At 37.4% G+C, this 25,617-nt stretch overlaps 2 protein-coding genes across 3 annotated transcripts in view; one reads left to right on the plus strand and one right to left on the minus strand.

Annotated features, from left to right (window-relative positions):
* The window catches only part of LOC150081389 (Golgi-associated PDZ and coiled-coil motif-containing protein-like), a 151,226-nt gene that overhangs the window by 18,040 nt on the left and 107,569 nt on the right, over positions 1–25,617 (plus strand). The window lies entirely within an intron of this gene.
* Positions 17,165–19,166, minus strand: LOC150081390 (uncharacterized). Its single transcript, XM_090379254.1, has one exon. The coding sequence runs from the start codon at positions 19,097–19,099 to the stop codon at positions 17,264–17,266; it is 1,836 nt and encodes a 611-aa protein (XP_090235380.1). The 5' UTR covers positions 19,100–19,166; the 3' UTR covers positions 17,165–17,263.

The raw sequence follows: 25,617 nt of genomic DNA on the forward strand, positions 1-25,617 counted from the left end.
CAGGTGGGAAGGAGCAGCAGTGCGTACCACACGCTTCTTGAGTAGACCGGGGTTCGAGCCTCACCACCGCATATTCCGGAGCAATATGGCCTTAGTTGCTAATGCTCCTAAAAACCAAACAACAACAACAACCAAGCTGAGTTTCTTCACAGTGACCTAGATAGACTTCAGGGATGGTCAGAAAAGTGGCAGCTATGCTTTAATCCAGCAAAGTGAAGGTCTTAAACCTGGAGAACAGTAACCCCAAAATAATTTATACATTTGGTGGAGTTGCACTAAAGTCAGTAGAAGAAAGGGACTTGGGAGTTACAATACGGTCAGACATGAAGTTCTTCGAGCATTGTAGAGAGGTTGCAAGGAAGGCCCATGTTGTCCTATTGATGGTTTATCGAACATTTGCTAGCAGAGATAGAGACGCCACGATCCCATTATATAAGGCTATTGTTAGACCACACTTGGAATACTGTGTTCAAGTGTGCAGACTGTACCTAAAAAAAGTCATTGAGCTTCTTGAGAGGGTCCAGAGACGGGTAACTAACATGGTGAGATTGGCAAAAGGACATCCTCATGAGGAAAGACTTTGAATATGTGGGTTGCACAGCTTGGAAACTAGGCAACTTGATTGAGGTGTTTAAGGCTCTGAGAGGCAATAGTAAAATGAATGAGGATGAAATTTTCACAGTTATAAATGATCCTAGAATTAGGGGCCATAAATACAAGTTACGGAGAGAGATGTTTAGACTGGATTGCAGGAAGTTTTATTTTAGCCAGCGAGTTATAAATTACTGGAATAAGTGACCTACATGGGTTGTAGAGGCTGACAGTTTGGGGAAAATGCAAAGGTCAACCTATGCATTTCCCTCCAACCTACGGGAGGAGGGAAATGCATAGGTTGTCTATTTCCTTTTCTCTGATTATTATTATTTATTAAATTTTTTTATTATTTATTTATTAATTTAATTTTTATTTATTTATTTTTTTTTTTGGCTGGTGCAGCAAAAGCCTTAGGCTTCCTTGCACCATACAGCCATTACTAATACTAAAAACAAAACGATTTTTATTTATGTGCATTGACTTTTTAGTGGCATTCATAAACCTTTCTCCTTACAAGTTATGACAGATACAGAGTAGAACTCCTTACATTTATGTAACCAAAGGTAGACATTGGATTATAGCTTGAATAATATTAGTCGAGTAGGCAATGGTTATGAGTAGAGACATTGGATTATTTGTATATGCAAATGCTTATTGTGACCGTTTTAATCATTAGTGCATATATTACATTATTATCACTTGGATCAATATTTCAGAGATTAAACTTGGAAACCTGATTTCAGTCATTGAAAATATTACGATTAACATTAGCATAGAAAACATGTAATTTTGTTTTGCTTTTATTCTGCTAACATCAGTGACATAGGAAGAAAGTTTATTATTGTATGAACTTTCTTGTATGAACATTCATTATTGTATGAACATATATTATTGATTCTTGCACTACTTCTATTGAAATGCAATTGAGCAGCAGCCTGCAAAGCAAGGCAATGGGAATTTCCAGGACTGCTGGGAGTCATAATGGAACAAGTAAATACATGGGCTGTGTAAGGGTAACTATGAGTAGAAACAGGTTCATGTATATTTGCATGTACACCAATGCTAGGAGTATAGTTAATAAATTTGATGAGCTTGAAGTGCTAGTCAAGACATCAAAGGCAGATATTGTTGGGATATAAGAGACATGGTGTCACACAGACATAAGCAGTGTAGAACTGGAATTTGGGGAGTACAATGTGTACAGAAAGGATAGACAGGACAGGAGGGGTTATGCTGTTAGTTAAGAAACACTTAAAATCTAAGGAAGTGTATCCATATGATGTGGGTGGACAATGCAATGTTGAGTCTGTTTGGTGTGACATAAGCACTGAAAAAGGAAAAATGAGAATAGGTGTGTGTTAAAGGTCTAATGAATCTAATGATTATAATGAGGAATTGTGCAGATAAATAGAACGGACCAGTAAATTTGAGTGTCTTATAATGGGGGATTTTAATTTCCCGGATATTGACTGGAATTTGTGGGTTGGTCACTCACACACTAGCAAGGCTTTTGTGGATTTATTGGATGATTGTTTTCTACAGCAGCATGTTCGGGAGGCAACTAGAGGGAGTAATACTCCTGATCTGATTATCAGTAGTGATTCTTCACGCATGAAGAATCTGTAGATAAAGAAACCACTAGGTGGCAGTGAACACAGTGTACTGAAGTGGGATTTACTCAAAGAGGGAACTACCATCAAGGGTAAAGGAAAGGGTTATTGCTTTTGTAAAGGTGACTACGGTGGTCTGAGACAGTATTTAAATTCTATGCAGTGGAACCAACTGACGATGTTACCAACAACAAATTCAAAATGGGAAGCATTCAAAGAATTAATCTTCGAAGCTACTAGGCTTTTCATACCAACAAAGAAATATTATTCAAGATTTAGGATTAAATCAATGTCAGATAAACTAATTAGACATTTGACATAGAAGAAAAATGCATGGGATACATATAAATTAACGTGACACAGAAGCCTATGATAGTTATGCTGGTCTGTAACCAAGTTACAAAGGAGGTTAGGCAGGCGATGGCAGATTACGAGAAATCTTTGGCAAAGGATGCAAAGAAAAACAGCAAAGAGTTCTTTACTTATGTAAACTCTATAAGGAAGGGGATGAATCAGATTGGTCCACTTGATATTGTTGATGATCCTGTTCAGGTAGCTAACAAACTAAATGAATATTTTGCATCGAGGAGTTATTCAGAGAGGGAAATGCCAGAGGTGTATTCAACTCTGGCAGTAATCTAGATAATCTTTTAATAACTGAGAGTAAAGTGGAGTAGAAATTGTTGAAGATAAACACAAGAAAGGCACCTGGGGTGGATGGAATCTGTCCAGTTATATTAAAGGAGGCGGCAAAGAAAGTAAGCAAAGCCATAATTATGAGAGCTTCCCTGGACTCAGGGGAGGTGCCCATGGACTGGGGATATGCAAATGTGACCCCAATCCACAAAGGAGGATCAAAGGGAGACACAGGTAATTACAGACCTGTTAGTTTAACTTCTGTTCCAGGGAAATTAATGGAGGCACTGGTTAATGAAGCATTGCAGGATCATCTAGACAAGACTTCAGTCATAGCTCGGACACAGCATGGGTTTGTTAAGGGGAAGTCTTGTCTGACTAATTTAATTGGATACTATGATGTAGTCACAAAGGAACTGGATGCAAAGAATAACTTTGATGTCATATATTTGCACATGGAAGACTGCTGCACAATTGGAGGCAAATTGCTGCTATGGATAAATAAATGGTTGAGTAGGAGAACAGAGAGAGTGGTAATCAATGGACACTGTTCTTTGTGGACTACTGTTATTAGTGGAGTCCCTCAATGTTCAGTGTTGTGTCCATTGCTCTTTTCTGTATTTATAAATGATATTGATGATGGTATATCAGGCTTAATGTCCAAGTTTGCAGATGATATGAAGGTTGGCAGGGTTGTTAATGCCACTAATGACAATACACTGCTGCAACAGGATCTAGAAAAGTTGAGCAGATGGGCTGAGAGGTGGCAAATGAAGTTTAACATTGACAAATGTAAAGTACTACATATGGGAAGCGGTAATCCCAGAGTAATGTAGCAACTCTGTGGTACCACACTGACAGTGGTAAAGAATGAAAAGGACCTGGGGTAATTGTGCAGGCAGATATGATGAAGTTTTCTGAGCAGTGCAGATGGTCTGCAAGAGTAACTTGTGGTGTCTTGTCAATGATATACAGGAATTTTTCCAGCAGGGATAAGGAGGTGATTATCCCCTTGTATAAGGCAATGGTCAGGCCACACCTTGAGTACTGTATACATATCTGGAGGCCTCATTTTAAGAAGGATGTAGAGCTGTTGGAATGAGTACAGAGAAGGGCAACAAGATTAGTGAATGGAACAAAGGTTGCTCTTACGAAGAAAGGCTTAAGTTTTGCAAATTACAGTGTCTGGAGACTAGGCACCGGTGAGGTGATCTGATTGAGGGGTATAAAGCCTTGAATGGTTTGAGCATGCTCAGTGCAGATGGGATTGTTCCTCTTGCTCAGAATAATCGCCTGAGAGGGCATAAATTCAAATTGAGCAAAGACGGTTGTAGGATAGATGTGTGTAAGTTTGCCTTTAGCCAGCAGGTGGTTGATTGGTGAAACAAACTTCCATCTGTCATAGAAGTTGATAGCTTAAATAGATTCAATGCAGAACTTGAGAAACATTTGGAGTGAGTGGATGGGTGAAATAAGGGGTTTTTTGGTTGTTTTATCTTATATGTGTAAGTTGTTTTGCCATGGAAAATTTATAGAATAAGCAGTTGGAGATTTTGTTCAAAATGCCAGAAATCAAATGTACTACTAAAATTATAGATTTGTGGAACATGAAAAAAATTGTGAAAAGATTTCACTATGGAAGGTAGCATTATCTTTTGTGTTTTTTGAGAAAAGAATGTGAAACCAACATTGCAAATTGTGGGGGAAAAGAAACAAGGAAAAGTTGTCAGATCAGTTATTTTTTATAAAACCTTGTTACCCCAAAAGAAGAGAAAAATGGCATTTCAAAGAATCTCTGTTAGTAAGTGGAAATATCCATTCATAAGTTAAGCAATCCAGTTTTTCAATTTTTTTTTGAAAAAAATATTGTATTGAATGAAAACATTTCAGATGAATCTACTTTTAGGAAGAATTTTCTTAGTGCTATTTGGTATTAGAGAAAACTGCATCTGGATGACTGACAATGAAATGACAGATGCTTGTGGCTGTTATATTGCATATTATATGAGAATTAATGCAGAGTCTTCTTTTCCTCATTTGATTGCTTGAAAATTTCTCTAAATGTGTCTTGCTTCACAGTTGGCTGGACCAAGAAGCAACCCATGTTGAAAAAGTTTGCATTTCTATTAGTAGTACTTCCCCATATATGATAAAAGCATTCTATATTACAGGTTTTCTATTTAAACATGATATATATTATTTGCTTAGCTTGTGTTTTTCATAGGCGTGTACCTCAACCACATGTCGAATTGGCTGAACTAAACTTCTGGCTTCATCATCATCCCCCCCCCCATATTTACTAGATCTTGCACACTCAGATACCTTTTCCCAAATCTCAAAAAACCTTTAAAGGGTGTCAAATTCACATCAAATGATGGACATTGTACAAGGCAATAGAAGCTTGATTTAGGGAGCAGTGTTTCAATTTCTATTTGAGAGGTTCACAAATGCCAAATCATCATTGTAGAAAGCGTGTGGAGTTGAAATTTGAATATGTTGAATAAACTATGTATGTGATTGGATTATCTTGTTTCTTTCTGTTATAGGCTGAGAACTTATCAGCATCCGCTCATAGAGAGAAACAATCTGTGAGATTTATTCTTTGTATAAAAATAGATCTTTGTAAACTCTCCTACATGCATAGCTATAGCTATTTACAGAGATATGTGACTTAACCTTCCTCTTCCACGAGTGCCTGTTTTGATGAAGTAAAGAACATGGTTATGTGCATGGCTTCAATTTATGCCAAAACTTTGTTTTTATAAAAAATGTTGTTACTGCTTTGTGTACTATAGCTATTGGTATTGCTAAGGCACTTCTTTCCCATTCTTTGGTTAGAAAATATTTGCCATTCATTGAGACTCATTTTACTTGATAATCTAATTCTATAAGCAGACTTTAAACATTGTGGCTTTCTTTGATTATTGCATTTGAAGAGTTGATAAAGTTCAGTTAGAAATTTCAATCCCTGGAGACATAAGAGTTATAATAAGAAATAACTGATAAACGTTTCAAAAAAGAACTCAGGATTTCATATTTTAAGAAAAATAGATGACTTTAGTGATGCTTTTTCTTTATTTTTTTGTTTTGAGGACTTTCATTTCAAGGGGGGGTTTTGAAGGCTCACATTTAAGTGTGGAAACGATCTAATGATGGGCAACTCGAATGGCGAGATCAGCAGAAGGACAACCATATGAGGAAAGACTCTGATTATGTGGGATACAGAGCTTGGCAACCAGGTACCTCAGAGGTGATCTGATTGAGGTTTATAAGGCTCTGAGAGGGATAAGTAAAATGAGTGAAGGTGGAATTCTCACTGTTATAAAGAATTCCAGAACTAGAGGTCATAAATTGAAATTACAGTGGTTGAAGTTTAGATTAGATTGCTGGAAGTTTTCTTTTAGCCAATGAAACCATTGATTGCCGGAACATGTTACCCTTGCAAGTAGTTGAGGCTGACAGTTTGAATAAATTCAAAAGTCAACTGGATAGTTATCTGAGGGAGGAAGGAAGCATATAATTTGCATTTTCTTAATTATTTATTGTTTTTTTGCCAGTGCAGCAAGAGCCTGTGGCTTCCTTGCACTGTATGGTGCATACTATTACCATTACTATTTTTAAATTTAGCCTAGTCACTTCAGTTGGTGTAGAAAGTTTATCTTGTGCTTTTAAAATGATTTTGGATGATAAATGCAATGGATTTAAAGTTATTCCACATGCAAGATGTAAAATGATCTTTATTCTTAAACTTTTCATTAACATGATTTTGTTACTTTTAAATATTGAATACAAATTATTATTTAATTAATTGTGATAAACTTCTGCTAATAAATGTAAAAATGTCATCATATATATAACATTGTGTTAAAATATATGAAAATGTGACATTTTCATATATTTTATTGTATATTTGCATGCCAATTTTGCTTATATTTTAATGCATATTATCTGATGGCTAGTTATGACATTGTATTTCTTTGTGGGGGAGGCATTCATTAATGAACAGTGAAATTAGTTATGGTTAAAAATGAGGAAACTTAGCAAAATGAATGTGTATCTCTGCAATGATTTTGTGGTCAGCAATATATGTTTATTTGCTGATGCTATCGAGGCAGTGTTAGGTGGGTCGGAAAACTGCTACCTTGGGGGGAGACAAAGACCAATAGATTGACAGTAGCCACTGGCAGAGGTGAAAGAGATTCTTGCACTGCTTCTATTAGAATGAGCAGAAGCCTGAAAAATAAGATGCAAGGTATTTCAGAGACTGCTGGGAGCCACTGCGGTACAAGTAAACACATGGGTTGTGTTAGGGTAGCTAAGAATAGAAACAGGTGCAGGTATACTTGCGTGTACACCAATGCTAGGAGTTTAGTAAATAAATTTGATGAATTTGAGGTATTGCTCAAAACATCGAAGGCAGATATTGTTGGGATATCAGAGATGTGGTGTCACACAGATATAAGGGATGCAGAACTGCAATTTGGGGAGTACAACGTCTACAGAAAGGATAGACAGGATAGGAAGGGGGGGAGGGGTTATGCTATTAGTTAAGAAACACATAAAAACCAAGGAAGTGAAGCCAGTCGCCATCGTTGGACAGTGCAGTGTGGAGTCAGTTTGGTGTGACATAAACATTGGGAGATCAAAATTGAGAGTAGGAGTGTGCTATAGGCCTAATGACTCTGATGAGTATAATAAGGAACTGTACAGGGAAATAGAGTGGACCAGTAAATCAGAGTGTCTTATAATGGGAGATTTTAATTTCCCAGATATTGACTGGAATTTGGGGGCTGGTTACTCACACACTAGCAGGGCTTTTGTGGATTTATTGGATGATTGTTTTCTACATCAGCATGTTCGGGAGGCAACTAGAGGGAGTAATGCTCTTGATTTGATTATCAGCAGTGATTCTTCATGCATTAAGAATCTGCAGATAAATGAACCACTAGGTGGCAGTGATCACAGTGTGCTGAAGTGGGAGTTACTCAAAGAGGTAACTACCATTAGGGGTAAAGGGAAGGGTTATTGCTTCCGTAAAGGCGACTACGATGGACTGAGACAGTATTTAAATTCTATACAGTGGGACCAACTGATGATGTTACCAACAGCAAATTCAAAATGGGAAACATTCAAAGAACTTATCTTGGAAGCTACTAGGCTTTACATACCAACTAAGAAATATTGTTCAAGGTTTAGGTCAAAATGGATGTCAGATGAACTAATGAGGCATATGGCAGAGAAGAAAAATGCATGGGATACATACAAATTAACACATGACACAGAAGCCTATGATAGATACAAGTTGATATGCAACCAAGTTACAAAGGAGGTTAGGCAGGCGAAGGCAGATTACGAGAAATCCTTGGCAAGGGATGCAAAGAAAAACAGCAAAGAGTTCTTTACTTATGTAAACTCTAGAAGGAAGGGGATGAATCAGATTGGTCCACTTGATATTGATGGGTCAAGTGTTGATGATCCTGCTCAGGTAGCTAACAAACTAAATGAATATTTTGCATCGACATTCACACATGAGGAGTTATTCAGCGAGGGGAATGCCAGAGGTGTATTCAACTCTAGCAGTAAGCTACAGAATCTTGAAATAACTGGGAGTAAAGTGGAGGAGAAACTGTTGAAGATAAACACAAGAAAGGCATCCGGGGTGGATGGGATCTATCCAGTTATATTAAAGGAGGCAGCAAAGGAAGTAAGCAAACCCTTAGCCATAATTATGAGAGCTTCCTTGGACTCAGGGGAGGTACCCATAGACTGGAAATGTGCAAATGTGACCCCAATTCACAAAGGAGGATCAAAGGCTGACACAAGTAATTATAGACCTATGAGCTTAACTTCTGTTCCAGGAAAATTAATGGAGGCACTGGTTAAAGAAGCACTGCAGGATCATTTAGACAAGACTTCAGTTATAGCTCAGACACAGCATGGTTTTGTTAAGGGGAAGTCTTGCCTGACCAACTTGATTGGATACTATGATGCAGTCACAAAAGAACTGGATGCAGGGAATAACTTTGATATTATATACTTGGATCTTAGAAAGGCTTTTGATACTGTTGCACATGGAAGACTGCTACACAAATTGGAGCAGTGTGACATTGGAGGCAAATTGCTGCTATGGATAAAGGGGTGGTTAAGGGGGAGAAGACAGAGAGTGGTAATCAATGGACACTGCTCATCGTGGACTGATGTTATTAGTGGAGTCCCTCAGGGCTCAGTGTTGGGTCGATTATTGTTTTCTGTATTTATAAATGATATTGATGATGGTATATCGGGCTTAATGTCCAAGTTTGCAGACGATACAAAGGTTGGCAGGGTTGTCAAGGACACTACTGACACTATGCTGCTGCAACAGGATCTGGAAAGGTTGAGCAGATGGGTTGAGAGGTGGCAAATGAAGTTTAACATTGACAAATGTAAAGTACTACACATGGGAAACAGCAACCCCAGAGCAACGTATCAACTCTGTGGTACTAAACTGACAGTGGTAGAGAATGAAAGGGACTTGGGGGTGGTTATGCAGGCAGATATGAAGTTCTCTGATCAGTGCAGACGGGCTGCAAGAGTAGCTCATGGAGTATTGTCAATGATATACAGGAATCTTTCTAGCAGGGATAAGGAGGTGATTATTCCCTTGTATAAGGCAATGGTCAGGCCATACCTAGAGTACTGTATACAGGTCTGGAGGCCTCATTTCAAGAAGGATGTAGAGCTGCTGGAACGAGTACAGAGAATGGCAACAAGATTAGTGAATGGAACAAAGGGGTGCTCTTACGAAGAAAGGCTTAAGTTTTTCAAATTACAGTGTCTGGAGACTAGGCACCAGCGGGGGGATCTGATAGAGGTGTATAAAGCCTTGAATGGTTTAAGCATGTTCAATGCTGATGGGATTCTTCCTCTAGCTCAGAAAAATCACCTGAGAGGGCATAAATTCAAATTGAGGAAAGACAGATGTAGGATAGACGTGCGGAAATTTGCCTTTAGCCAGCGGGTGGTTGGTTGGTGGAACAGACTTCCATCCCTTGTGGTTGATAGCCTAAATAAGTTTAAGGCTCAGCTGGACAGGTATTTTGAACGAACAGAGGGGTGAAGTGGAAGTGGGTTTTTTTTTTTTTTTTTTTTGGCTGATGCTGCATAAGCTTGCTTTCTTACATCAAATGCCTCTACTAATGCTAATGCTAATGTTATACGAGTCCTATCTGTGTGTTTGTGCTTTGATATCAACACCATCCCCTCCCTTTCAAACTGTGGAAGGGGAGAGGGGTGGTATCAGAGTAGAAACACACAGATGGGACTTATGTTCAAGGAATGGGGAGTAATTTTGATTCCCAATTTTGAATCAAAATTACTGGAATTGGCAGAGGAAGCACGGTTCCTCTGTCAAATCCAGAAACTTAGGATAAATGTCATAATTGGCTTCATCACACCTATAATCTTTGCAAATACTATTACTGTATTTGTAATAGTATTTACCGTGTCCTGCAACAATTTATTCAAAATTGTTCGAAAAATGCAAATTTTTTTTCTAATTTGTATTCCACTATCCCTTCATGCAATGTTTCAGGCACTGGAAAGACAAGGCATAGATACACCATATATTATGATATTTGAAGAAAATATGTGAGAATTCTACCTCCTTTATTAGACCTGACAAAGATGGTAGCAAATTTAAAATTGAGAAAGGAGTTTGACAAGGGGAGACAATATCTCTGAAGTTGTTTACTGCTGCCCTTCAGGAAGCTTTCAGGAGATTAGACTGGTTGCAGAAAGGAGTCAATGTGAATGGAGAGTACCTAAACCATTTAAGATTTGCAGATGATGTTGTCGTCATAAGCCATAATCCCAAAGAATTAAAGGAAAATCTTAATCAGTTATGCAGAGTTAGTAAGGATTTTGGACTAAAGATGAATATGGCTAAAACAAAAGTAATGATGAACAAGTATGCCACAGAAAGAGATATAATGATTGAAGGAGCAGTAATTGAAAAGGTGGAGTCATATACTTATCTTGGACAAGTCATCAGCTGTAATAATGATAAATGGCTGGAAGTCAAGAGAAGAATAAATTTTGGATGGAAGCATTCAGGAAATATAGTCACATACTGAGGAGAAATATTCCAATTTGTCTGAAATGTAAAATAATGAACCAATGCATACTACCCATGACTTATGGAAGTGAAACTTGGACACTCACCAAAAGAATGGAAGAGAAGCTGATAATTGCACAGCGAAGAATGGAACGAATTATACTGGGAATCACACTGTTAGATAAGAAGAGAAACACATGGATTAAGCAGCAAACTCAAGTAAAGGACAATCTTATCAAAACTAAAGAACTAAAATGGTCTTGGGCAGGACACATAGCTCGAAGACATGATGACAGATGGACTAAGAAAATAACAGAATGGTACACAAGAGAAGCTAGAAGAAAACCCGGAAGACAACAATGGAGATGGACAGATGAAATTTATAAGTTTGTTGGCAGTAAATGGATGGCCATTGCACAAAACAGAAGGAACTAGAAAGGAAAGTTGCTGGAGAGGCCTTCATCCTGCAGTGGATTTAAAATGGCTGATGATGATCACTTCATGTAACACTACATATACACTGGGGTTCAAAGAAAGTGCATCACCCCTTAAAATTGTAATTGTCATCTGAATAATGTAAGTATATGGCAATATTTCTTACAGATTGCATCAGATAAGATTGACACATGTAAGTAATGATGTAATATTGCATCAGCTGCTACTTTCAGCTATATAAGCACGCTCTGCAAGAGTTGCAGTCATTCCTTGCTTGTGTCAGGATGGTGAGTTATGAGCAGTTGATGTTATGAAGAAGAATGCTATTGTTGCTTTACGTGAGGAAGGATGTTCTTCCTGTCATATTGCTTATAGAGTGTCTTGTAATCAGTCGAAAGCAAGTAGATTTCTTTCCAAAACTCAAGAATACCTGTTCTGCTGATAGGAAAAAAGGAACCGGATGCAAATGAGTCATTACGCCAAAACAGGACTCCGTTTTGAAGCACTTATGCCTTAAAAACAGTAAAGTTTCTTTGTCTAAGCTGAAAAGAGAATGGGAAGAACTTACAGGAGTAGTAGGAAGTGCAGTAACAGTCAGAAGACGCCTCTTCAAAAATGGACTTATAGCTGGTCGTCCTAAGAAGAAGCCACTCCTCACAGAAAAAATGAAAAGGGCTCGATTAATTTGTTGTAAGGAGCATATCAAATGGACCTCCCAACCAGTGGAAGTCAGATATTTTCTCGGATGAGAAGACATTCAACCTGCATGGCTGTGATGGGAGACAAACAATTCGCCGTAGACGTGGTGAAGAATACCATCCAGACTATATGGTGTCCACAGTGAAATTGCCTACGAACAAAATGATATGGGGGTGCATTTTGTATCGTGGAGTAGGTCACCTGTAGTTTATAAAAGGTTCCGTTAATGCCAATGGATACCTGGCTATATTGGAAAGCAAATTGCTGTCAACCATTAGAGACCATTTCAACCTGCCAAGTAACTGCATCTTTCAGGACGATTTAAAAATGGTTGGAAGAATGGTCCATTACAGCTGTAAGCTGGCCAGGAAACAGCCCGGACCTGAATCCTATAGAGAACTACTGGCATCGTGTGGAATCTGCAGTTGACAGAAAGAAACCAAAGACCTTTCGTGAACTTCAGGAAGCCATAATTTGTGTTTGGAACCACGAATTGTCAGTTGATTATATTCAGAAATTGATCTTGTCAATGCCTCGATGGTGTGCTGCTGTCATCAGGGCCAGAGGCAGTTCAACTAAATATTAGTTTGCACCTGGTGAATTTTCCATTTTGTTTTCCATTTAAAATGATAAACTGAAGCAAACCGAGGGCTTCTGATAACCATAATTGTCGTGTTTACCAAAACTGTTGTATAAAGGTTGCAAATGCCTAAAAAGGTTGTTGTATAAAGGTTGCAAATGCACCTGTCAAATATTACTTAGCTTTGCCTTAACTATTAATAAATATCTTTTGTTTATATTTCTATTTGTGGTGCTAGTCATTACTGTAACATACCATTGCGAAAAAGGGTTATAAATATGAAATCCCTATGTGATGCACTTTCTTTGAACACCAGTGTATGTTCCACTGTTTCCTATGCACTACATATAGGAAATAGTGAAATATGGATTACTGTTAAATTGCATATTTGAACAAAGTATTTCATTTCTTAAAGCATCAAATGATCACATATAATGTTTGCATTCAGTTGCTTTTAATTTGCTTGATTTATATTTTCCTAATTCTAAAAACTAAGGAATGTGAATTTCATCACATTCCTTGGTTTTGGTCATATGATGGGGGTCAGAGTTGGAAGCTAAACAGACTGGGGTATTTAATGTTAAGATTGTATAGCACTCTTTAGTAGTACAGAGGGTTGATTCAGCCTTTTGATACAGATTTTGACAGTCCTTTAAAACTACAAAATTCCATAGCCACCACCGGTTGTGTTCTATTTGTTTTTCCTGCTCATGGACTATTGCACGCCATCGCAATTTTCATTGAAGTACAGTGTGCTGCAAGACTGCCAAGTTGATCTTGTCCCATTCCTGCTGGCAGACTTTCCACAAACCTTCAACAGTTCTGGGGCTGCAGTTTCCGAGAGCTCTTTTCAAAAGTCTGAATGCGCAAAAATCCATGGGTGCGGTGTCAGGTGATTTAACAGGTATATCTTCAAACGGATACCTGTTGCCGCTTCCATTCTCCGCAAAAAAGCGTGGGTAGAATGTGACGTGTGGCTGGACGCCTTATCCTGGTGCATCCAGACCTTTTCAGCTTCAGAACCGTACAGTGTGGGTATTTCACGTTCAAACAACCCCTGTAGAACTTCAGTCTGGTAATACACTGAGTTGACTTTCACGTTTTTAGCGACTCTACGCAACTCAAATTTGCCGTTATAACAAAAACCAGATACAACCATAAAACCTCGGCCAAAACTTTCCTTGCACTGACGCACCCACGTTGGAAAGGCCTTGTCACCCTGTGAACAGTAATAAATTGCCTGAATTTTATTGCAATCAGAGAGGTATACCCACACCTCGTCCAATGTTGCTACAAATATCCAGCCTTCAGCTGCCAGATATTTTTCGTAGAATTTTCGAGCCTTGACCCGCCACTCTGCAATGTGCCTTGCTCCTAGGGTGGTGTACATGGGCTTTGCGCTTCTTCTCCAGTTGCAAATTTTTGTTGATTATGCGACAAACAGTTGACTGGGAGTTTCCCACTGGGGTTTTTAATGTTAAGATTGTATAGTGGTGCCATAGCTCTTTAGGTTTTTGGATTTTCACTAACAATGAGCGACTGCACTTTTTGTACTACCTCCCTTGTTTGATTTGGAGCAGGTTGCAGTTTCTTCGGTGTTTTCCGCCCACTTGCAGCAGCTTTGCGGAATTTTCCTTTGCCATTCAAAACCTTGTGAATACTAAACTTCGATACGCTAAAAGTTTTCGACTTGCACCTATCAATAATTTTTGCATAACTGTACCCTTCTTTGGAAAGTGCAGTTATGTAACCTTCCAACCTTGGGTCCAATTTTCGAGGCATGTCGACATTAAAACAACTTCTACAACTGATGCACCTGTTCATAAGGTTTGGAACTGCGCCTGCACGAAAAAAAATTTACATTGCTGCTACACGTCACAAGTAGGATTAATGTCAAAATCATTATCAAAAGGCTGAATCAACCCTCCGTAATAGAGGCATATGATGCAAAAAAGCAAGCGTATGAGCTTATGTAGCATCATCCAAAAAAAAAAAAAAAAACAATTTTCACACATCCATTCCTTCTGAACGTTTGTCCAGTTCCTCCTTGAATTTATTTAAGCTATCGACTTCCACGACGACAGATGGAAGTTTGTTCTAGCAATCGACTACTCGCTGGCTAAAGGCAAATTTCCGCACATCTATTCTACAACTGTCTTTCCTCAATTTGAATTTGTCTCCTCAGGTTCATAATCTGAGCAAGCAGAAGAATCCCATCAGAATTGAGCCTGCTCAACCTATTCAAGGCTTTATACACCTCAATCAGATCACTTTGCAGGTGCCTAGTCTCCAAATGCTGCAATTTGCAGAACTTTAGTCTTTCTTGGTAAGACCACCCTTTCATTCCCCTAGCCAATCTTTTTACCCTTCTCTGTACTCTCTCAAGCAACTCTACATCCTTCCTAAAAATGAAGCCTCTAAACCTGTACGTGGTACTCAAAGCGTGGTCTAACCATTGCCTTATAGAAAGGAATAATCACCTCCTTTTCCCTACTAGCAAAGTTCTTGTATATCACTGACAATACACCATGACCTTCTCTGGCAGCCTGTCTGCACTGCTCAGATAACTTCTTATCTGACTGCACAATTACTCTCAGATTTTTTTCATTTCTACCACATAGTTGGTAAGTTTCTCTGGGGTTACTTCTACCCATATGCAGTACTTTGCATTTGTCAATTTTAAACTTCAGTTTCCACTTCTCAGCCCATCTCCCAACTTTTCTAGATCCTTTTTCAGTAGAACACTGCCATTACTGTAATTAACAACCCTGCCAACCTTTGTATCATCTGCAAACTTGGACATTAAACCTGATATACCTTCATCAATATCATTGTATACAAAACAACAGTGGGCCCAGCACCGAATCTGTTATTAGTGGAGGCCTCCAACACCTGGGGGACTCCACTAATAACACTGGTTCATAAATAGCAGCATCCATTGATTACCACTCTGTCCTCTTCCACTCAACCACCCTTAATACCATACTGCTCCAGTTTGTAAAGTAGTCTTCCATTTGCAACAAATTAAATTAAATTTCTCATTCAGTAAACCAAGTTTCATGAAATGGATTACACGTCCAGAGAAGTCAGGAAAAACACCAATCAAGATAGATGTTTTTCTGGCCTTATTCTTTAAAATCACAAGGAAACTGCAAATTATCTCAAGAAATGTCAGGAAAAGTGTTGAGCTATTTGTATGAGACATCGTACGACTGGCATTTACACTATTAGACTAAAAGTCAGAATACAACAGGTGAATAACAGATATAGCCTCTGTGATAGTGTTTTTACCTATTGTAAAACCACATTTACACCTGGATAAATGTAACAGAACTTGTATGAGATGCTTTAGACAATTTATAGATTGTATACATCTGCTCATACAAATTTTAATGAATGAGATACCTCATTTGTTGACATTTCTAGATACATTTTGCATGTGGTGGTTTTACCGTAAACATTTATGTGAGTCTTGTGTTTTGTGCTAATACAAGTTCTAATACATGTATCCGGATGTAAATATAGCTTAAATATTATAAGTTTGTGGAATATTCTTTTAACAACTAACTACTTTATTTTACTCTTCACAGTAGTAGTTAACCATAATGCAGATGTTAACCTCCTTTCCATTTTTCAGTCTTTCAATAAATTGTTTTTATTTTACTTTTCACATTTGCATAGTTGATGCTAAAATATAATTTACTTTGCTATCTTTTATTATATTTTTAATTTTATTTTAGAGTACCTATTATTTTGACAAAAAAAAAAAAAAAAGAAAAAGAAAAAAAAAAAAGAAGCTTAATCTTGTTTCAAATAAGAAAAAAGTCCGGCTCAATTTAAGCATTCCTACCGTTCATTCTTTTTCTTCTTTAGGCCCCAAAATGTAATGATGAATATTCAACGAAGAATAGTAGAACGTAATAGTCAAAGTGACTTGTTATTTGTACTGCTATTATGTCTGAATTTTTCAAAGGAAATAAATGTTCCAAAATATTGTACCACTAAACATAAAGCAGATGTTATATTGAAGATATTGTTAGCCATCTCTTCAAAAAAGAATCAGAGAAATTAACTGTTTTCTAACTTATTTTACTCATAAGAACCTTTTTAAAAAACTTGAGCACACTTGGATAGTTGAAGCATCAGACAAAATTACCCTTTTCTTACGATAATCTAGTGAGACAAGTTTAATTAAATAAGGTAGCTAATATTATGCACAGGTTTCATATACCTCCACCCCTTCCTCTTTTTGTGAGGGCTTCCGTGGAACTACAAGTCAATAATAATAAACAACAAACAAAAAAAAAAAAAAAAAAAACTCTTTTATACTTAGGTTTACATTATGAACTTGATAGGTTATCTGTCCCAGATAGGCACTATCTAATTGTTTACTTAGCTATTATGACATTATAAATTGCACCTTTATTATTATTTCATTTCGTATATTTTTCATATTAAGGATGCATACTTGGAAGTTCAAATTCGTTTATTTACATAGTTAAATTTGATCGATGCTTCAGAAATAGAAATTACTTACACGGGAAGACAAATTTCCAGTTTTTCAGACAGACAGACTGGACATGAAATACCACGTTTCATATAAATTGTTACTAGTCATTCTTGATCCAGATAGTCTCCTTCTGGGATTTGATAATCCGGTTCATATTCATTAATGACCGTTGAATTTCCATCTTGATTTCTGAGGAGCTGTTTCGTTTCTGTAAAATTTTCTTTATGAGGTTTTAAAGAGCGCTGAAAAATACTCGGATCGTTGAAGCGTTCTTTAGGCTCTCTAACGACTTGATCATGTGCTATTATGGGCAAGTCGAGAACAGTTTGTTGACACAAATTGGTTATGTCATCCCACTTGATGCTCATTCCTGCCGAAATACAGTTTTCTTGTTCCAACTTAACGTTCATGATTTTTTTCGAAGTGACATTTCCAATAAAAAATACTGCATTCACGATATCATCTAAAGATTTTCCTATTTCATTACTGAAGTTTTGAAGTTCATTACTAATGTGTTGCATGTCTGTTTGGGATCTATTACGCATCTCAAAAACTACTTGTTGTAATATATCATAAATGTGCATCTCTTCTTGTTGTATCCGATGGCAAGATGCAATAAAAGTATTCTGAGCAACGAGTAAGGTAGCAAAGCTGTTATCAACCGTAGCACTAAGTTCAGAGACCTTCTTGTCGAGATTTTCACTAATGTGTGATAATTTTGGTTCAATTTTCGGAAGTGGCTCTATCTGTTCCTGAAGTCTCCGAAATTCTAGCCGTACTATTTCCCGTGTTTTGTTACCCTGCTCTAACGTATTTGAAAGGAACGTCTTTAGTTCATCCGATGACTTCCATAATTCTTGAATACCATTAATTACTTTCTTTGTATAAAGCTCCACATCTAAATCTAGCTCCTTAAGTTTAGCTTCTCCCATTTTCATTGCTTTCTGCACCGTGGCTGTGAGATTATCTAGCTGTTCTTTTGTATGTGCACGAGTACAGTTTCTGTCATTGTCACAGAGATCTGTGAAACTTCTGTATCTTGCTTCAGAATTGCAATTATTAGATATGTTTTCGATTCTTACCTTAGTGTCTTGCAGTGCAATTTGAATCTTCTCGCCCGTGTTTGTTATATTTTTCGATAAGGAGCCGAGATGATCGCTATTATTAGAAAGTTTTTCTTTAATTGTTTCAACAAAGTCGTTCAAATCAAACTCTAATTTATCCATCTTTTTTTGGAAAAGGCTTTGAAATTCTTCTTTCACATACAGACGTACTTCGTTAACGTTATTTCCATATTCTTCCACATTGTCAAGTTTCTTCATGACCTCATTTTCAAATTGTGCATGACGTTCATCATTTTTTATTAACTTTTCTAAAATGTCTTCTACTGAGTTTTGTAGATCCCTCTCTAAAAGTTCAAGTTTGTTTGATATTCTTTCCATTTTGATATCTATTTTTGCATCTAAGAAAGCAGCTTTCGTATTTATTTTTTCATTTAGATTTTCCATTCGTCGGGAAAGGTGTTCGTTAGAAAACTCCTCTTTAATATCTTTGCCAATGACCACTTCTTCAACTTTTTCCATTCGAACGTCAAACTTTGTTTCCAGTCGACCCAACTTGGTTTCTATATTTTCTAGCCGACGCACTAATTGGTCCAAGGAGAAATCTAATCTGGCGAGTTTCAGAGTATATCCGAATGTGTCTAGGCCGCGTAGCTTGTCATCAATAGAAACGAGGACGTCTTGTACCATCTGAGGTATACGCATCCACGTATCCGACGGTAAATCTAAGCCTTTCTTTGTAGATTCTTCCGCATTTTGTTTTTCCCTAATTCGACTGATTAAGGATGAAGCGTGCACTTCTTCAGGTGTCCAACATAAGCAGAATATGCTACAGAGTATCAGGCACCACAGCCCCCCGGTTCCTCGACTGGTTGGCATTAGTGTGAAATTTTAACCCGCACGATAAGGAGTCTGTACCTACTCTGAGATTGGAAAATAAGAGTACGGCATGCATGCGCATTTTTCGTAACAAGTTCGGATATTTTAATAGGACCCGCCTAGTGTTTGCCGCTTTGGTGGTCTGCTTGACAGCCGGACTGTCAAACGAGACAGTTGACATGTGAGAAGCCGACCCACGCAGGCATTTGAGACTGGCTAGTGTCAGGGTCAAGAGAGGCATCTGACAGATTCTTCACCCCCTCCCCTCTTTCTTTCCTATCTATTTCTAAGATGAAGTCATTATTGTTCAACGAACTGCATTTCGATATATAATCACGGCTTTTTTTTTAAATCTCTTAATTATTTATATAGTATTCTTAGAAAGTAATTAGAAACTAATGATTAAACAGTGATCCAGATTTTCTGAAGCTGCCATTTTTTAATTGCATATCTTTGGATGAATAGTTTGGTATTTCGACTATTAGTCGAAAGTTGTATATTTTTGCTTAATGCTAGAAAAATTCTGAAATAAAACTTAATTTTATCAATTGGTAGACCTATGGACGTCATTTCCCCTCCATTAAAAAAAAAAAAAAAAAAACCTGTTCGAGAGGGGAAGTGCTCTGACGTTATCCTTTTAAGTGAGCTCCCAAAACAACATTCCTGGGTATGCATGATCTCAAATACTGTTGGGCTCACTGGAAACAATTATCGCGCTTTCGCGTCTATTTACATATATGGAACTTTGATCTTCATTATTTGTAAAAAAAAAAAAAAATTCAACCTCGATGTAACGCAGGTGTCAAGAGACAACTTTAATACCCATGTTATAAGCGAAGCACTTATAGCCGACAAAATTTTACCAATTCAGTTTTTCCCAGTTTTTTTATTTTTTTTTAATTTTAGTATAAATACACTTTACTTAGTAAATAAATACTTTATAAGTAATGTTTTTTTTTTTTTTTTTTTTTTGAATATATAGACTAAAAGACAAAGTATTAAAGGTTATATCAGTCCCTTTATATTCTACTAATATACAATGTTTTTATGAACTTACATTTAATCATCCGTTCTGAAATAGTCATGTAATATAGTTTGCCAGAACATATTTCAGTACAAAATTCTTAATTGTGGTCAGATGCAATGAATGAAGACGTTCAGTATTACCCCGACTTTCTAATCACGCCATCACCTCGTTAATGTTTTTCAAGCGCGTTGTTAAATACTCGTGCTCTTTACTTACAGAGTCATCCACATTATCATCTGAGTCACTAGCCTTCTGTTTGTCGATTGTCTTCCCTGTTCATAGAGGCTGCGACTTCTTCCTTGCTCAGGTAATGCGAAACTTGAGCGTCGCACTACCTCAATTCAACCAACTAGGCCATTTGCTTCAAGCTTGCCACCAAGTATGTTACGAGCAACCTTTGCTTCTTGTTTTGAAAATAATGCTAATTCAAAGTTATTATTAGTGATCTAGTCTTTTCCAATTCATTTTTCCAGCAGTTTTCAATTGCTGTTGAGCTTACTTTCTCCCATTCTAATAAAATATTATATACAACATTTTTCGGCGTTAATGTTTTCAGAAATTTTAGAACTTGAATTTTTGAGTTCACAACACCAACAAGTAGCTCACCACGATAGTAGGCTTTGAAGGCTCGAATAATCACCTGATCCGTGGGCTGAATTAATGCAGTTGTGATCCTTGGCAGAAACGCAAATCTGATCTTGCCATTTTTCGATATCAGCTGAAGGATGAGCTGGGCAGTGATGCAACAGTAACAGAGCTTTTTCTTCAAGTTTTTGGAAAGCAAGTAATGTCTCACCAGTGGTACAAACTCACTTTCAAACCATGAAGCAAAAATATCATTCGTTTTCCAAGAGTTGGGGCTATTTTTATAAATCACAGGTAGAAATTTCATGTAGGCGTGCTTAAAACACCGGGGACTAGGACTTTTAGCGACGGCTTTAGCTCGTGATTTCCAGTCTTGTTTGCGCACCACAGTACAGTAATTCTCTGGTTGTTAGTTTTCATGTCCTTTGTTTGGATGCCTTTTTAATATCTAGTGACTTGATAGCGAGAAATTTATAGTATAGTGTTTCATTGCTGTTATAGAGCTATTCATCTGTGAATTCACCATCTTGAATCACATTACGCCGACATTCAGGAAACGCTTCTGCTACTATCATTTCACCAAATGCAGATTTTACTTAGAAGACTAACCTGTGATATCCCATGACAAGCCTTCCATCTCCAAAGCCACTTGTGGGGGTGGGGATTTAAGAAGCTTATTTATTACATATATTTTATCTATCCCCTTGCTTCAAGGGGATAGATAAAATATATGTAATATTCTAAAGGGGATCTAATCACCTTGTGATTAGATCCCCTTTAGAATATCCCCCCACTTGCGCATCTGACTATTAACTTCACAGAAAATTCTAGGTTCAAGGGGAAAAGCTCTTAGATGTATTTAATCCCTTCGGATAGGCTGGTACGTGGAACAACAAAAAAAAACACACAAAGGTTATATATAAAATTCAGTTTATTGTAATATTTACATTAATACATCAAAACCAAAATGATTAAACCCAAACATATGACAACATGATCTAGTCTCATCTTCTTATATACATATCTTAATCATGCATCAGTTAAAACCATTAATAACTACCAATCCCGTTCAATTCCCTTCTGTATGCATTCAATCCCGCATATTTTAAAACCATCAATAACAAACAAAATCGATCCCTTTCTATTATTTCCTACATATACCCCCCACTTGCGCATCTGACTATTAACTTCACAGAAAATTCTAGGTTCAAGGGGAAAAGCTCTTAGATGTATTTAATCCCTTCGGATAGGCTGGTACGTGGAACAACAAAAAAAAACACACAAAGGTTATATATAAAATTCAGTTTATTGTAATATTTACATTAATACATCAAAACCAAAATGATTAAACCCAAACATATGACAACATGATCTAGTCTCATCTTCTTATATACATATCTTAATCATGCATCAGTTAAAACCATTAATAACTACCAATCCCGTTCAATTCCCTTCTGTATGCATTCAATCCCGCATATTTTAAAACCATCAATAACAAACAAAATCGATCCCTTTCTATTATTTCCTACATATATTGATCATGCATCAATTAAAACCATTAATAACAAAATATCAATCCTCTTTCTATTATTTCTTACATAATTCAATACTTATTCATTTACTTATCACAATGATTATTAACAGGTACACTCACTTCTAATTCCCATCCAAAACATATTTAAATGTAGCCTATCAAGCAATTATAAACAAGGCATCAATTACTTCAAATATTTTATATATATGTATTCCCTTCCAAAATTATTTATATATCTATTAACTTGCCCTGGCTAATGTCCTTCAGCACATATCCTAAAATAACCTATCCTTACAACTGAGTAATTCTTATACACAGTATCTTTTAAAAGTCCAGCTAATCAAATTTCGAGGTTCCTACAGTTCTTGGTGTGTATGAAAATACTTATGTAATTAGCCACTTAGTTATCTTGAGGCTCTGCGGCATGTCCTTCATCTTTCTCGCAGTGAACAGCAGGTCAATTCCATCTGGAACGCATCTCGCAGACCTTGGAGAGTTCGACAGGAGTTTTCGGGTTTGCTTCTTGGGTTTCGAGTACCTTTGCTCCTAAAAAACGATATAATTCATCTGGTCAGCACGTTTGTTCTCCCTTCGGTCCGGCTCCAGATTCTATTAGCTTCAGCTCCATTATCTCCTGGGCATCAGACATCTTGTTTATCCTACAATGAGCTAACTTCGCCGTATTCTGCTTTCTCAACTATTTTAGTTGCCTTCTGCTCTTTACTAAACTCTGTAAAGAAAACTCTGAACTCTCTTTACTGAAACAAAACTGTGTCTGCTACTGGCTGACGGATTGACTAACTGCTACATCTTAACTTGATCCCCCTTCTTCTCTCCAACACTAATTTATACTACAACTACTCAACTTACTGATACTGACTGACTATACCATCAGGCGCCTCCGTAGCCAGGTGGGAAGGAGCAGTAGTGCATAGCACATGCTTCTTGATTAGACTCGGGGTTCGAGCCCGTCACCACCAAATACGGAGGATGTGGAAAGGTCAGAGAATGACCACCGCATATCCCGGAGCAGTATGGCCTTAGTTGCTAATGCTCCTAAAAACCAAAAATAACTAACAAATAACTGACTATACCATCTCAAACTGGTCAGCACTTGCTCAACTCTGACCGACTAAACCATTTTCACTCACACCGACAAAAATCTCAACTTTGTGCCTTTGACTAACTCATCTTCAGAAACACCGACAAAAAACCTCAACTCTGTCTGTTAAACCATTTTCACTCACACCGAGTTCAAAAATCTCAACTTTGTGTCCCTAAACCATTTTCACTCACACCGACAAAAATCTCAACTTTGTGTCCCTAAACCATTTTCACCCACACCGCCAAAAATCTCCACTTTGTGCCCCTAAACCATTTTCACTCACACTGCCAAAAATCTCAACTTTGTGCCCCTTTTCCTAACTCATATTCAGACACACCGCTAAAACCTCAACTCTGTCTGTTAAACCATTTTCACTCACATCGACCAAAATCTCAACTTTGCCTCTTTCCAATCCTATATTCATTTACGAATTCTTCTCATTTGATTTGTTAGAAGGCCTATACTCAGCCTGCCCCAGTAGCACGTGTTACCATACACCCACTTTTTACAATTTTACCAGATTTTCTGCCATACGGTGCCCTTTGCTGTTTGCCGATTATCCAAAAAACAACTCTTCCCCTGTCATATAACGCCTTTGTCCCTGTAGCGTTCCAAAACCTCGAAAATCACATCTCCTGACCACAGCACCTATATTTGGAAACTTATGTGCTGGTCAAGAACCTACTTCCTGTTTGCAACTGGACGTCTCTACTAAGTTCGACCCCGTATAAACCTTAATTTGCCTGCTGTTGTTTGGACCCATGCTACTTTACAGTAGTTTCCCTGCTTATAACGGAAGTAGATTGCTAATGGCTCTGCTTTTATTACTTACTACCCATTAAATTTATATTCCATGCTGAAAATTTGTTATTATTGAAATCAGATGATATTACTTCTTATTCTCTAGCAACAAGAGCTCCTATTTCTTAATTAATAAAAACAAACTTATTATTATTTTTATTCTGTAAGATTTTGAATCTTACACACTCTTCAGAAGCTTAAATATAAATGTACCATCATCTCAGCCAGGTAGCTTACCAGGGGCTTACATCTGGTGAGTATGGACTTGGCACACCCACTTATTCTCTAGCAACAAGAGCTCCTATTTCTTAATTAATAAAAACAAACTTATTATTATTTTTATTCTGTAAGATTTTGAATCTTACACACTCTTTAGAAGCTTAAATATAAATGTACCATAATCTCAGCCAGGTAGCTTACCAGGGGCTTACATCTGGTGAGTATGGACTTGGCACACCCATTGTCCTGAGCTGGATATCATTATTCTTCTCTTTCTTGGTGATTCCTTTCTACTTCTCTCTCTCTCTGGGTAACTTGGGAATTTTTTTGGCTGGTGCTGCATAAGCCTCAGGTTTCCTTGCACCATATGGCTAATAATAAAGTTCCGTTGCTTCTCGGTACACAACACCGTTTTCATAAAGTCTAGTTTTCTTTCTTTGGAGGCCTACTTCATCATCTACTGCAGGGGCGTTCCTTGGGTATATGGCGACCGGGTGCCAATCGCAATTTGGCGCCCCCTTTTAAATTTTATTCATATGTGTATGTAAGTGTCAGGCGCTCCTTGAACGTTGGTGCCCGGGTGCAGTGCACCCTCGGGACGGCTCGCTCCTGATCTACCGAGTCTACGAATGAACTTGATTTTTCATCCTCTTTCATCCAACCGCGGATCGTTCCTTCTGGAATTCTGCACTGGCGAAATGTACTGCATTTTCTTTCGCCACTTATAAACCTTTCGATAAACTTTTCTTCGACTATATATTTTTTTCATTTGGTGGCAATTACTTTAGTCCTACTGATTTACTAATTTTGCCGTGTATTTATTTCTAATGCTCTTGAATTTACCGTGTTTCGCGAAAACTAAATCAAAACCAAACTGTCAGGCATATCATAGTGAAGTGCCTAAGTGATGGACATGGTGGCCTAACTAGTTAGGTCACTGAATGTTTTAACTTTTTATAATATGACCGGTATTTGGCGCATTATAGCCTCAGTTGCTGATGCGCCAATAAAACCCAAACAAACAAACAAACAAACAAACAAGCAAGCCTAAGTGAAGTCACGTGATTTTCCACAAATCACTTGCCAGTTCATGTATATTTTTGTCTAGTTTAGCCTAAACAGCGTTTGCTATTGTAAGCATAACTTCTAGTCTAAGAAAGTATGTCATGTGCTGTTGTTTACAAAAATTTACTTTGTAACTAGTGTAACCAACTTTACGAACGTTAGCTGTATTCCCTTCCAGAGGT

Source organism: Mastigoproctus giganteus, chromosome 8, assembly GCF_048544385.1.
Source record: "Mastigoproctus giganteus isolate SK-2022 chromosome 8, ASM4854438v1, whole genome shotgun sequence".
NCBI classification, from domain to species: domain Eukaryota; kingdom Metazoa; phylum Arthropoda; class Arachnida; order Uropygi; family Thelyphonidae; genus Mastigoproctus; species Mastigoproctus giganteus.